An 11781-nucleotide genomic window follows, 5' to 3' on the forward strand; every position below is an offset into this window, starting at 1 on the left:
TTTTTTTTTTTTTTTTTTTAAAGAGAGAGAGAGACAGAGAATTTTTTTTAATATTTATTTTTTAGTTTTCGGCGGACACAACATCTTTGTATGTGGTGCTGAGGATCGAACCCGGGCCGCACGCATGCCAGGAGAGCGCGCTACCGCTTGAGCCCCAGCCCCAGCCCCAAGGTGGCTATAGCTTTGCAGTGAGTTTTGAAGTCAAGAAGTGAGGGTCCTCTGGCTTTGTTCATTTTCGAGACGGTTTCGGCTCCTTGGATTCCTTGAGATTTCATATGAATTTTCGGATGGTTGCTGTTTGTCTATTTGCTTGTTTGGGTACCAGGGATTAGACCCAGAGGCCGTAACCACCGAGCTGCATCCCCACCCCTTTTTAGTTTTTATTTTGAGACAGGGTCTTGCCAAGTTCCTGGGGCCTTGATAAGTTGCTGAGGCTGGTTTGGAACTTGCTATCCTCCTGCCTCAGCCTCCTCAGTGTCTGGGATGACAGCTGAAAAGAGAGAGAGAGAGAGAAGACTCCGATTACTGAATCCTGAATGAAAGTGGAGAGAGCAGTCCAGTTAGAGAGAGGCAGGAGGTCTTGTAGGAGAGTCTTGGGCAGGTCCCGCTCCCAGCTGCCTTTCACGGGAGTTTCAGTATGGGTCGCGGTCAACCCATAGATGGATTTGGGTAGTCTGCCATGTGACGATGTTGAGTCTTCTGATTCCCGAACATGGAGCCTCTGTCCTTTTACCTATGCCTCTTTTGATTCCCTTCAGCAGTGTCTGGTAGGTTCACTGTGTGAGCCTTCCACCTCCAGCTTAACCTCTGAATATCTTATTCTTTTTGATGCAATAGTAAAATGTTTTTTTGCTTTCTTTCGGGTTGTTCGTGTACAGAAGTGCAGCTGGTTTTTGTGTTGGGTTTGTATCTTGCTACTTTGTGGGGTTTTTAGTGGTGTTTCTGTGGGGTCTTTATGGTTTCCTGCACACGATCACAGCGTCGGTCAGTGGGTCATGGCACTCCTTCCTCTCTGTTTTGAAGGTCGTGTTTTGCTTGTTGCCAGATGACTCTGGCGAGGGCTTTCAGAGCGACATTGGAGGGAGTTGGTGAAGGGGGACATCCTTTCCTCGCTCCTGACTTGACCTGGAAAGACCTCCGTTCTTCACCCTTGGGGTGCGGTTCAACAGGGGTTTTCATCTGTGGCTTCTATTTCCTCCTATTTTCATTTTGTTTGTCTGTTTTTCATCAAGGAAGGGAACTGAGTTTTCTGCACCAGCTGAGACAGGCGTGAGTGTCCTTGGGCTGCGCCCGTCAGCGTGGTCTGTGTGCTGACCTGCCTTCTCGTCTCGAGCCATCCCGGCTCCAGGGTGAGCTGGGCTCCCTGTGGCGCAGAGCCGTCCCCGTGCGCTGCTCAAGTCGACCCACGAACGCTCTGAGCCTCTGAGCTGCTCTGCAGTGTTCCTAGGGAGTACTGCCTGCAGGCCGCTCCTGGGCCTCAGCTTTGGAGGCTCGCCTCCTCTCCAGGCCTCCTCTCCAGGCCTGTGCAGGGCCAGCAGTGGACGTCAGCTCTGGAGAGGCTTGGGGGATGCTCAGGCAGGCTCGAGGCCCAGGTTTCCCTTGTCGGGAGAATTTGGCTCCTGAGTCGCCCTCCTCACAGGTTTCAGTCTGTTCAGAGTTTCTGTTCTCCAAGATGTCGTCTTGGCAGCTTTGACTTTTCTAGGAACCCCTCCCTTTCATCCAGCTTCCCACTGTGTTGACCTCACACTGCTCTGGCTGCTCTCCTGCCATCCTCCTGTTTTTGTGTGAGTGGCCCTGGCCTCTCCACTTCCATTCATGAGTGTAGCGGGTCGAGTCTTCTCTTCGTCTAGCTAAAAGTGAGTCACTGTTCTCCATTTTTCCAGAGAGCAGCTCTTGGTTTAATTGACTTTCTCTATTATTTTTCTGTTTTGCTCATCTCTGTCCTGAACTGTCTTATTTTCTAACTGTGGTTTCGGGTCACTCTTCCTGTACCTTTTCTGTAAAGCCAGGTGCTGATGAGATCTTCTGTGGTTCAGAGGGAACATTGGTGACTCTTAGACGGCTTCACCGGGCACCAAGAATCCTGGTGACGTGGTTTCGTCTTCATGTAACTCTAGACATTCCCTGACTCCTCTGGTGATTTCCTCTTTGACACCCTGGCTGTCTAAGAGTGTGTTGCTCCGTTTCCATGTGGGATTTCTCTGGTCTCCTTCTGCTGGTGGTTTCTGACTGCTTGCCACGGGGTCTGGACCGGACCCTCTGGGATGGCCGCCTTTCCCACCTCCCAGCGTGGCCGCTATGTCCCACCACCTCTTCAGCATCACAAATCTTCTTCCTCTGCCCCAGAGACCCCCCAGGGCATTAGAATTCTGGAACCTTCTCCCCCTTCATTTTTCTGTTTCTCTTTTTGGAAGCCATGCACTGAAGACGAGCACATTCAAACGCCAATATGTGTGCAAAGGAAACCCCAACGTCACCGCACATGCCCCAGGGCAGGTGGGGCCCAGGAGAGACCTGAGAGACCTTACCTTTGCACCTCTTGGGGCAGAGCAGCCTTCAACAATCAACGACCAAGAAGTAAAAAGCAGCAGGTGCCAGGAAGGGGAAGAGCCTGGTGTCCAGGCTACCACATTCCCGGATTCAAACGTCCGGGTGTCCACGAAGTATGGCCAGACACACGGAGGCTGATAAACCAGCAGAAACTGTGGCAGACCTACCAGACAAAGACTCTGAAACGACTGTCCTAAAGAGTAAAAGGATGCGGGAAAGTCGAGAAAACCTGTATGAACCAAATGGAGATATGAGTGAAGAGCCCAGAAACCAAAAAGAAACCCAAAGGCGGCTCTGGAGCTGAGAAGTTCAGCGGAAATAAAAGGCCACCAGAGGGGTCAAAGGCAGATTTCAGCAGAAAGAAGGAAGAATCAGTGAATCTGAAATAGAACCAGGGAAACTGCTGAGTCTAAGGAAAGAAGAAAGGTTGGCGAGAAGGAAAGAAGCACAGGCTCAGGGACCCGTGCGTACCAGCAGGAGGACCAGGCTGTGCACTGCAGAAGTCCCGGGGGAAGAGGGAGCTGAGGGGCCACGAACAGTGAAGGGTCATGGATGAGAGAAAACGCCATGAGTCTGGGGACCAACAAGACCGTGAACCCCAAGAAACAGTGGGCACCAAGCAGAAGAACTCCGAGACCCACCTGGAGCACTGGGTGATGAAGCTCAAAAGACAGGGGGTCTTGACAGCAGCAGGAGAGGGTGCTCGTGACAGGCAGAGGAGCCTCCCCAGTGTCACCAGCAGATTTCTTAGCACGGGTCGGAGGTCGTCAGCCGTGAGTTGACACATCCACAGGGCAGGAGGCGAACCCCCGCCCCCACGAAGCCCGTGTGCAGCATCTCCAGAGCCACCAGGCCAGACCCTCTGCAGGAAGTGCAGGGTGTGACGCAGGGACCTGGCACATGGGGACACAGGGCCCTCAGCAGAGGTCCAGACGTGGCCGTGGTGAAGGCTGGTGGAACAGAGAGCGACGGGCCTCCCGCGTAGTTTTCTATGTGCCTAAGGACTGATGTTTCTAAATGAAAATAATGTTTCTCTAACAGCTAGTGTTGTGACCTTGGTTTGCAATTCCACATTTCATTTGCTAAGCAGTTTAAGAAACAAATGCACTAAAAGCATGAGTAGTTTTGGCACAATACACGGTGAGCCTCCACATCTGCGGGTTCCACCCACACACATTTAATCAACAGCAGATTGAAAATCTTTGGAAAAAGTCATATCTGCACTGAATATTGCAGGCTTCCCCTGCTCGTCGCCATTTCCAAACAGCACAGTGTGGCCGCTGTTGACAGAGCGTGCTGTCTGCATGTGCCGGTGTTCCAGACTAGAGAGGTGAGCGGGTTCCACGTGAACACTGCAGCATGCTGTGAGAGGCCTTGACCACAGGATCCTGGGCCACTTCCCTCCGGCACTGAGGGACAGCTCTATAAAGAGGTGGTTTTGTGACATCGTATTTGAAAGGGATGGGGACAGAGCTGTTAAAGTAGCAGAGCTTTCGTATGTCACTGAAGTTCAGCTGGTATAAATTCAGCATTTCAACTTTAGGACGTTAAATGTAATCCCCATGGTAACCACAAAGAAAATAAACAATAAACAAATGTGAAGGGAATGAGAAAAGGATCTAAATGTTTCACTACCAAAATCAATTAACACAAAGGAAGATCGCAGTCGCATGCAGAAAATCAGGGACAAAAAGCCATACGGTATGTGTAAAATAAATGCCAGTGGAAGAGGTCTTTCTTCATCAGTAGTTACTTTAGATTTTGGAAGTGGACTAAACTCTCCAATCAAAAGACAGAGATTGGTAGATGGATTTTAAAAACCGTGATCAAACAGGAGACTCGCTTCAGATTCACACACTGCAGATTGGAAGGGAAGAACGACAGGGGGAGGTTTCGTGCAAATGGCCACAGAGAGCAGGACAAAGTGGACTTCAACCAGGAAAAGTCCTGCAGACCAGGAGGGCCTCAAGAGGGCCCCCTGCACGGGGAGACTGGACAGCAGCATGGGGGCAGGCACCCCCCAACTCCACCCACATGTCAGAAAGTGAAGTGCTGGCCACCCTGTGGGGGGACACTCGTGTGGAGAGCCAGACCAGAGCCCCATTGCTGGGTTCCGACCTTAGCCACCAGCTGGCTGGGGGGGGGGCACGAGGGAGCGGGGGTCCTGCAGCGGACCTGGTTCCTCCTCTCTGGGCGGGGAGAGCCACTCTCCAAGGGCTATTAAGTGAGAGGGGGCGGGTGTCCTGTGGGTCAGGGGTCTCAGAAGGTCCCTTCTGTTTTCCTGAGGGATGGTTCCTGCGCTGCACTCAGAGCTCACCCTGTGTCCCCCCCCCAGGGAGCCCTGCCTGCCCTCCACTGCAGGCCAGCAGTCCCCTTGGGGCTGCATTCTGTGTGCACAGCGTGGTGGGGTCTGTTGGCTGTCCCACCAGCAAAGACAAAGCTAATCCTGGAGATTTTGACTAAAATTGCATTCAATTGTAGATTCAGTTAGAAATAACTGGTTTTGTTTTTTTGTTTTTGGGTACTGGGGACTGAACCCAGGAGTGCTTAACCACTGAGCTACACACCCCTAGCCTTTTTATTTTTATTTTGAGGCAGAGTCTTCCTAAGTTGCCCAGGGTGGCCTCAAACTTGCAATCCTCCTGCCTCAGCAGCCGTAATTGCTAGGATCACAGGCACGCTCCACACACCCAACTGGGTTAGAAATAACTGATTTTCTTAATATCTGTTTAAGATATATGGACAATTTCTTATTCAAAAGCCAGATTTACATTTTTCTTTTTTTTTTTTTTAAACAGAGAGGGAGAGAGAGAATTTTAACATTTATTTTTTAGTTTTCGGCGGACACAACATCTTTGTTTGTATGTGGTGCTGAGGATCGAACCCGGGCCGCACGCCTGCCAGGCGAGCGCGCTACCGCTTGAGCCACATCCCCAGCCCCAAGATTTACATTTTCTAATGTATTCCTCAGGGGAAAAAAAATCCACATTTTCCCTCCACCTGGATGTGTTGTTGTTTTTAAAAAAAAAAAAAAAAACATTTATTTTTTACGTGTAGATGGACACAACACAATGCCTTTTTTTATGTGGTGCTGAGGATGGAACCTGGGTCCCACCCGGGCTAGGGGAGCGCTGTACCGCTGAGCCACAGTCCCAGCCCCCGTCTGGATGCGTTTAAGCGTCCTCTTTGTGGTGAAGCCTGTCTTCTCCCCGGCGTATGCCGTATTTCCCGTAACGTTTTCTGCTGCTCCCACTGATGGAAGCAGATCAGTAGCTTCTGGGCCCTCGGTCTCTTCGTGGGGAGTCCAGGGGCCGAGTGGGTGGTCTGGCTGAGGATCTCCCAAGAGGTGCAGGTGTGCAGTCAGGACCGAGGGCTTTGTTTCCGGGCGCCCCCCTGTGGCTGCCGGCTGCAGAGCTGGGTCTCCAGGCATCTGTGTGAGGGGCAGCCCCGGGGGGGCCCCAGACCAAGTGTCTTCCACGGCCTGGGGCCCGCGCCACCCTCTCTCTGCTCTGCTGGTCTCCGGCAGCTGCAGGAGTGCTGAGGGCGTCGGGCCCCACCGGGCACCGGGGTGGCCTGCCTCTGTGCGACTGGGGTCTCCTCAGGGGTCTCCTGTGCCTCTGTCTCTGCCACCCAGTCTCTGTCCACCCCAGAGCCAGGCCTGCGCTCCCACAGGAGGCCGCGCTGGCCCGTGGCCTCCCCCACAGCTGCCCCTGCGTCCCTTCCTCCATCTCACGCCAGGCTCTGTCCTGCGGCCTCGGCCCCCGCTGCCCCCTTCCCTGAGCCCGGGGACGGTTCAGCCGTCTCTGGTGCCAAGCCTGTCACTCACAGTCCCCACTTTTCCAGCTGGGATGGTCTGAAGACCAGTCCGGAAGTGCCTCTCGGCCTCAGCAGCTTTCTGGAATTTAAGTTGGAGAGTCCATCTCTTAACGGTGTTAGTGCCCCTTCTCCAGTGGTCTCCCATGGGGAAGGACTGTCCTCAGCCTGCTGGGAGGGGACAAGGGCTACAGGCGGCTGGACAGCCTGGTGACAGTCCTTCACTGTGTCCTCCCAGCCCTCACCTCTGGCGCAGCCAGGGGCTGGGCCCTGGGTCATCCCATCCACATGGAGGGAGGGGGCAGTACAGCCCCTCGGGGGCCCCGGCAGCTCCACCCCTCCCAGCGTCACAGCCTGTGACAACCTTGGTGACGGTGGAACACAGACCTCTCCACACCTCCTTGAATCAGCATCTCAAACAGTCCTCGAGCCTGTGCAGCTGGGTGCTCTGGGGATGACAGGCCCACGGGGACAGAGGGGCCAACTCTGGCCTCCCGCGTTCAGACCCAGCCACTGGACACCAGGGAGTGTGCTCTGAGAGGCCCCCGGCTGTTAGGTACCCACAGAGAGCCAGACTAGCGGTGGCCATGTACAACGCGGATGGGGCCAGAGGCAGAGGGACTCCAGGGACACACGTGGGGCTGGGAACTGCCTCCGGTGTGAGGCCAGCAGCCTCCCCCGGAGCGTGTGGGTGGGAGATGCTGGCCGCTGGTGTTTTGATTCGGCTACCTAGGGGCTTGGCTCCCGAGGGCAGGGAGGGTCTCCATCATCCAGATCCCACCCAGAACTGAGCCCAGGTGTGCCCTCTGCAAGTCTGCAGCCCCACAGGCAGTGGGGGAGGCCCAGCTGCCCAGCCCAGGCCTGGGCCTCTGCCCCCGGGAGGTGCTGACCCGTGGTGTGCGTCAGCACAGGAGGGCTGTGACTTGTGGTGGGTGCCATCTGCACAGCCCTCCTCCTGTTGCAGGACCCCAGGGCCCACGACCGCTGCCAAGATGCTCCAGGGCCCCTTCTCCGTGCTCCTGCTCGGGGGGCTCCTGGGGGTCCTCCAGGCCCAGCAGCAGGAGGTCATCTCGGGGGGCACTTCTGAGCGGAACAACAACTGCCCAGGTACCAGGGGTGGCTGGGACCCTGGGACGTGGGTGGTGAGCACAGGGCACTGGCAGGCCCGGGTGGCAGCCTTTGCTGGCTGGCCTGATGGGTCCCTGCCCCCCAGAGAAGGCCGACTGCCCCGTCAACGTGTACTTCGTGCTGGACACCTCGGAGAGCGTGACCATGCAGTCCCCCACGGACAGCCTGCTCTACCACATGCAGCAGTTTGTGCCGCAGTTCATCAGCCAGCTGCAGAACGAGTTCTACCTGGACCAGGTGGCCCTGAGTTGGCGCTACGGTGGCCTGCACTTCTCGGACCAGGTGGAGGTGTTCAGCCCGCCAGGCAGTGACCGGGCCTCCTTCACCAAGAGCCTGCAGAACATCCGCTCCTTCCGCCGGGGTACCTTCACTGACTGCGCGCTGGCCAACATGACCCAGGAGATCCGGCAGCATGTGGGCCGCGGTGTGGTCAACTTCGCTGTGGTCATCACCGATGGCCACGTCACCGGCAGCCCATGTGGGGGCATCAAGCTGCAGGCTGAGCGGGCCCGCGAGGAGGGCATCCGGCTCTTTGCTGTGGCCCCCAACAGGAACCTGAATGAGCAGGGCCTTCGGGATATCGCCAGCGCCCCCCACGAGCTCTACCGCAACAACTATGCCACCATGCGGCCCGAGTCCACCGAGATCGACCAGGACACCATCAACCGCATTATCAAGGTCATGGTACGCAGCGCCAGGCCGGGGCTGCCCAGAGGCCTCAGACCTGTGCGGGCAGGCCTCAGTATACCCCTATGTGTGTGAGGACCCTGAGGGAGGTGAGGCCCCGGCAGGCCTGAGTCCTGGGTCTGCAGTCTAGACTCAGGCACAACGTGTACCCCAGACTGCGGCTGACCAGGTCTCTCTCTCTCTCTCCCGCAGAAACACGAAGCCTATGGAGAGGTGAGTGACACTTCCCAGCCCCCCAGCCCTGGCCACTTCATGCTCTGGGTCTCTGAGCTGCGGACCTAGCAGGGAGGACCACACCTGCACTCTAGCCCTTGGGGACTGGAGCAGAGGAAGAAGGGGGCATCATGCACCGTGGGCCACAGACACCTGAGTCTGGAGGGAGGACTCGGGGCCCAGCCAGACCACTTCAGCCCCGGGGGTCTGCCATAGGCATCGACTCAGCACAGTCAGCCTGGGCGCCGAGAGTCCTGCCCACAGCTGGCAGGCTGTGTCCAGCCCAGACTGGGAGCCCCAGCCACCTGCCAGGTCAGGAGGAGGCAGGCAGCAGTGTGCCCGCTGGGGCCTGCAGCTGCAAGTGGCCTGTACATCCCCCCATGTCTGTGTGGCCTCAGCTCCGGCTCCCAGGAAAGGGAGCAGGCATCTGAGGTCACCGCCTGTCCCCAGAACAGCTGCAAGCACAGTGGGTGTGGTCCCTGCCTACAGATGGTGCTTAGCCAGTGCCCACTGCTCTTTAATACTTGTGACTGCCCATCGTGGCTGAACTCGGCCTCGCTTTTCCCACCCTGGCCTGGAAGCCTCTCTGGAAGCCCGCGTCTTTCCCTCCATCCTGGCCCAGATCCCAGGCGGCTTGTCCCACCTGCTTGACCCACTGTCCCCCACCTTCTCATTCCAGTGCTACAAGGTGAGCTGTCTGGAGATCCCTGGACCACCAGGCCCCAAGGGCTACCGTGGACAGAAGGTGAGCTGCCCGAATGGCTCAGGGGGACACACCTCCGAACCTGTCTGAACTCCACCTTGGAGGCCAGCCATGCTGTGGACGGTCTCAACACTTCCAACCTGGGAAAAAATGAGATTTTGAGAAAAGTAGGAACTTCTTAAAAACCTTTAAGATATGCTGTTGAGGCTGGGGTTGTGGCTCAGCAGTAGAGCGTTTGCCTAGCACTTGCGAGGCCCTGGGTTCGATCCTCAGCACCACATAAGAATAAATAAGTAGAATAAAGGTATTGAGTCCAAGATGTGCTGTTGGAATACTTCTGCGAGTAAGCAAGCTCACTGAGATCAGGCTCCAGTAAGCCACATGCAGACCTTTGTACAGAACAGGACGCACGCTCCTGCCGACAGGGCTGCTGACCGCTCGGGACTGCCTCACCCCTGCCCTGCTTCCTGGCGGCAGAGGCGTGTGGGATGAGATCTCAAGCCCACTCCTAGGGTCTGTGAGAGCCACAGAAAGCTTGAGGGAACTGCCACAGGAGGAGAATGGGTGTCTAAGGAGACTCACAGGGACGCTGTCACACAGCAAGGTGACAAGTGGTGTCCAATAACCCACGTCCAGGGTCGCCTTCTCCAGGCCACAGGCCACACCCTGTCCCAGTCCTGGCAGCAAGGCCCACCTGCCCCAGCCAGGAATGAATCTGCCACTTGGGGCAGCCTTGAGCACCCAGGGGCAGTGGCCACGTCCTGATGGTGGGAGCCAGGGGACCAGAGCCCACACAGCCGAGTGGCCCCGCGAGCCGCTGCCCCTTGCCCTGCTGCCTTCCCTCCCACCGTCCTGTGGCCCCTGATTCTCCCCTCTCCCCCCTTCTTTGCCCTGATGTTAGAAGCACCTTGATAACTGGGCGCCTTAAGTTCTAAGTGGTGCGACTAAATCCCGATGCCAAGGGAATATCGCCTCTATGTGGTCTTGTGACGCTCTGAGGTGTCTGAAGTCACTTAGGGTCCTGCTCCATCACACCTTTTGGATTCTTTCAAGAGGAATCGATCTGCTGTGACTGTCCACAGGCGTGGTGGAGAACCGGGGCCCAGGGCAGGAGGGCTGCACACCAGGCTACTTGTCTGGTCTGGCATCTCGGAAAGCTGTCCATCAGGGCTCAGAAGAGAAGTCCAAACAAACCCTGGTCTGCTGTTGTCAGGACCCCTGGGGCAGCTGACCTGACTGGTGTCTCTACTCGGGGAGGGACCAGTGGCTTTCGCGTGCCAACTTGCTGATGAACTGGCTGTCCTTGACCCTGCCTCAGCTCACTCTCCCTGTTGTCTGTCTCTAGGGTGCCAAGGGCAACATGGGTGAGCCAGGAGAGCCCGGACAGAAGGGGCGACAGGTGAGTGACCCCAGCCCCGTGCCCCGGCCGTCCCCACCCCCACCCAGGACTGGTGGCGTCTCATGCTTACTCTTCTTTTTCTGCAGGGAGATCCAGGCATCGAGGGCCCCATTGGATTCCCAGGACCCAAGGCAGGTTCCCAGGGCCAGCCCAGGGCTGGGGCTGGCAGGGGCAGGGAGGGCCAGGGGACCGGGTGGTGTCTAGGGAAGACTGCCCCGTATCCTCTCCCATGTCTCTAGCCCAGCACCCCATGCCCCTGTTACCAAGAAGTAGAAGCACCTCTGTCGTGGAGGTCACCCCAGAACCAAGCTCTGGCCTGACTCCTCATCCAGCCTCCTCTGCTGAGTGTGGGTTCAGAGTCCACCCAGGTTTCCAGGTGCCGGCCGCAGCCTACCCCAACCGGCCCTTGGCTGCTAGGCTCCACCTGGCCTCTCACTGTCTCCCAACCCTGCGCCCCCCCCTAACGCGGCACCCTCTCCTTCTGCCCTCAGGGTGTTCCAGGGTTCAAAGGAGAGAAGGTAAGAGCGGAGGCTGAGCAGCCCCAGGCAGACCCCAGACCCACCTCTGTCTGCAGCCTGTGGGTCCCCCTGGGGGCAGAAGGGCTCCAGGGGAGGGGCTCTTCTGGCCTCACGGAGCCCAAGGGCTCTGACCCGCACCTAGAGGCGATGGTTCTGTGAAGCTGGAGACTCACCCCTCACTTCCTCCTGCACAGGGTGAATTTGGAGCTGACGGTCGAAAGGTGAGCTGGGCAGGGCGGGCAGGTGCCCACCTCCATGTGGCTCAGGTGGACAAGGACAGGGCTCACGGATCTCCTTTCCCTCCCTTTCCAGGGGGCTCCAGGCTTGGCCGGCAAGAATGGGACTGATGGCCAGAAGGTAAAGTGAGGGCCAGCTCACGGCTGCACTGGCTGATCACACGCACACACGGGCACTCGTGGGCACACGTACACGGTGGGGGTCACCTCACAGCTGTGCGCCCTGAGAAAGCTGTGCGGGGGCCTGGACAGCGTGGCCAGCGCACCTCCACCTGGACCCCAAGTCCCCTGACACTTGTGCTCCCCTCCTGCAGGGCCAGCTGGGCCGCATCGGACCTCCTGGCTGCAAGGGAGACCCTGGAACCCGGGTAGGCGGCTCCAGGGCCCCGTCTGCCCGCCCCCCGGACCTCAGCTCTGGGGAGCAGGGTGCCAGGCGCAGTCCTGCTTCTCCCTCCTACCCTCTCGCCCTGGCTGTCCCTGCCACAGGCCAGGGTTCAGCCAGGTCGGGGTCACCCTGTGGCAACACCCTGAGCG

At 57.4% G+C, this 11781-nt stretch overlaps 1 protein-coding gene across 2 annotated transcripts in view; it reads left to right on the forward strand.

Moving 5' to 3' along the window:
* The window catches only part of Col6a2 (collagen type VI alpha 2 chain), a 32646-nt gene that overhangs the window by 5256 nt on the left and 15609 nt on the right, over positions 1-11781 (forward strand). For both annotated transcript variants that reach the window (XM_015478866.2, XM_015478867.2), the window contains exons 2-8: positions 7328-7470; positions 7577-8175; positions 8371-8391; positions 9071-9136; positions 10440-10493; positions 10580-10624; positions 10985-11011. In XM_015478866.2, the coding sequence (XP_015334352.1) occupies positions 7356-7470; positions 7577-8175; positions 8371-8391; positions 9071-9136; positions 10440-10493; positions 10580-10624; positions 10985-11011 (927 nt within the window). In that variant the 5' untranslated portion in view covers positions 7328-7355. The remainder of the gene's footprint in view (positions 1-7327; positions 7471-7576; positions 8176-8370; positions 8392-9070; positions 9137-10439; positions 10494-10579; positions 10625-10984; positions 11012-11781) is intronic.

The sequence above is a fragment of the Marmota marmota genome, unplaced genomic scaffold (assembly GCF_001458135.2).
Source record: "Marmota marmota marmota unplaced genomic scaffold, marMar, whole genome shotgun sequence".
NCBI classification, from domain to species: domain Eukaryota; kingdom Metazoa; phylum Chordata; class Mammalia; order Rodentia; family Sciuridae; genus Marmota; species Marmota marmota.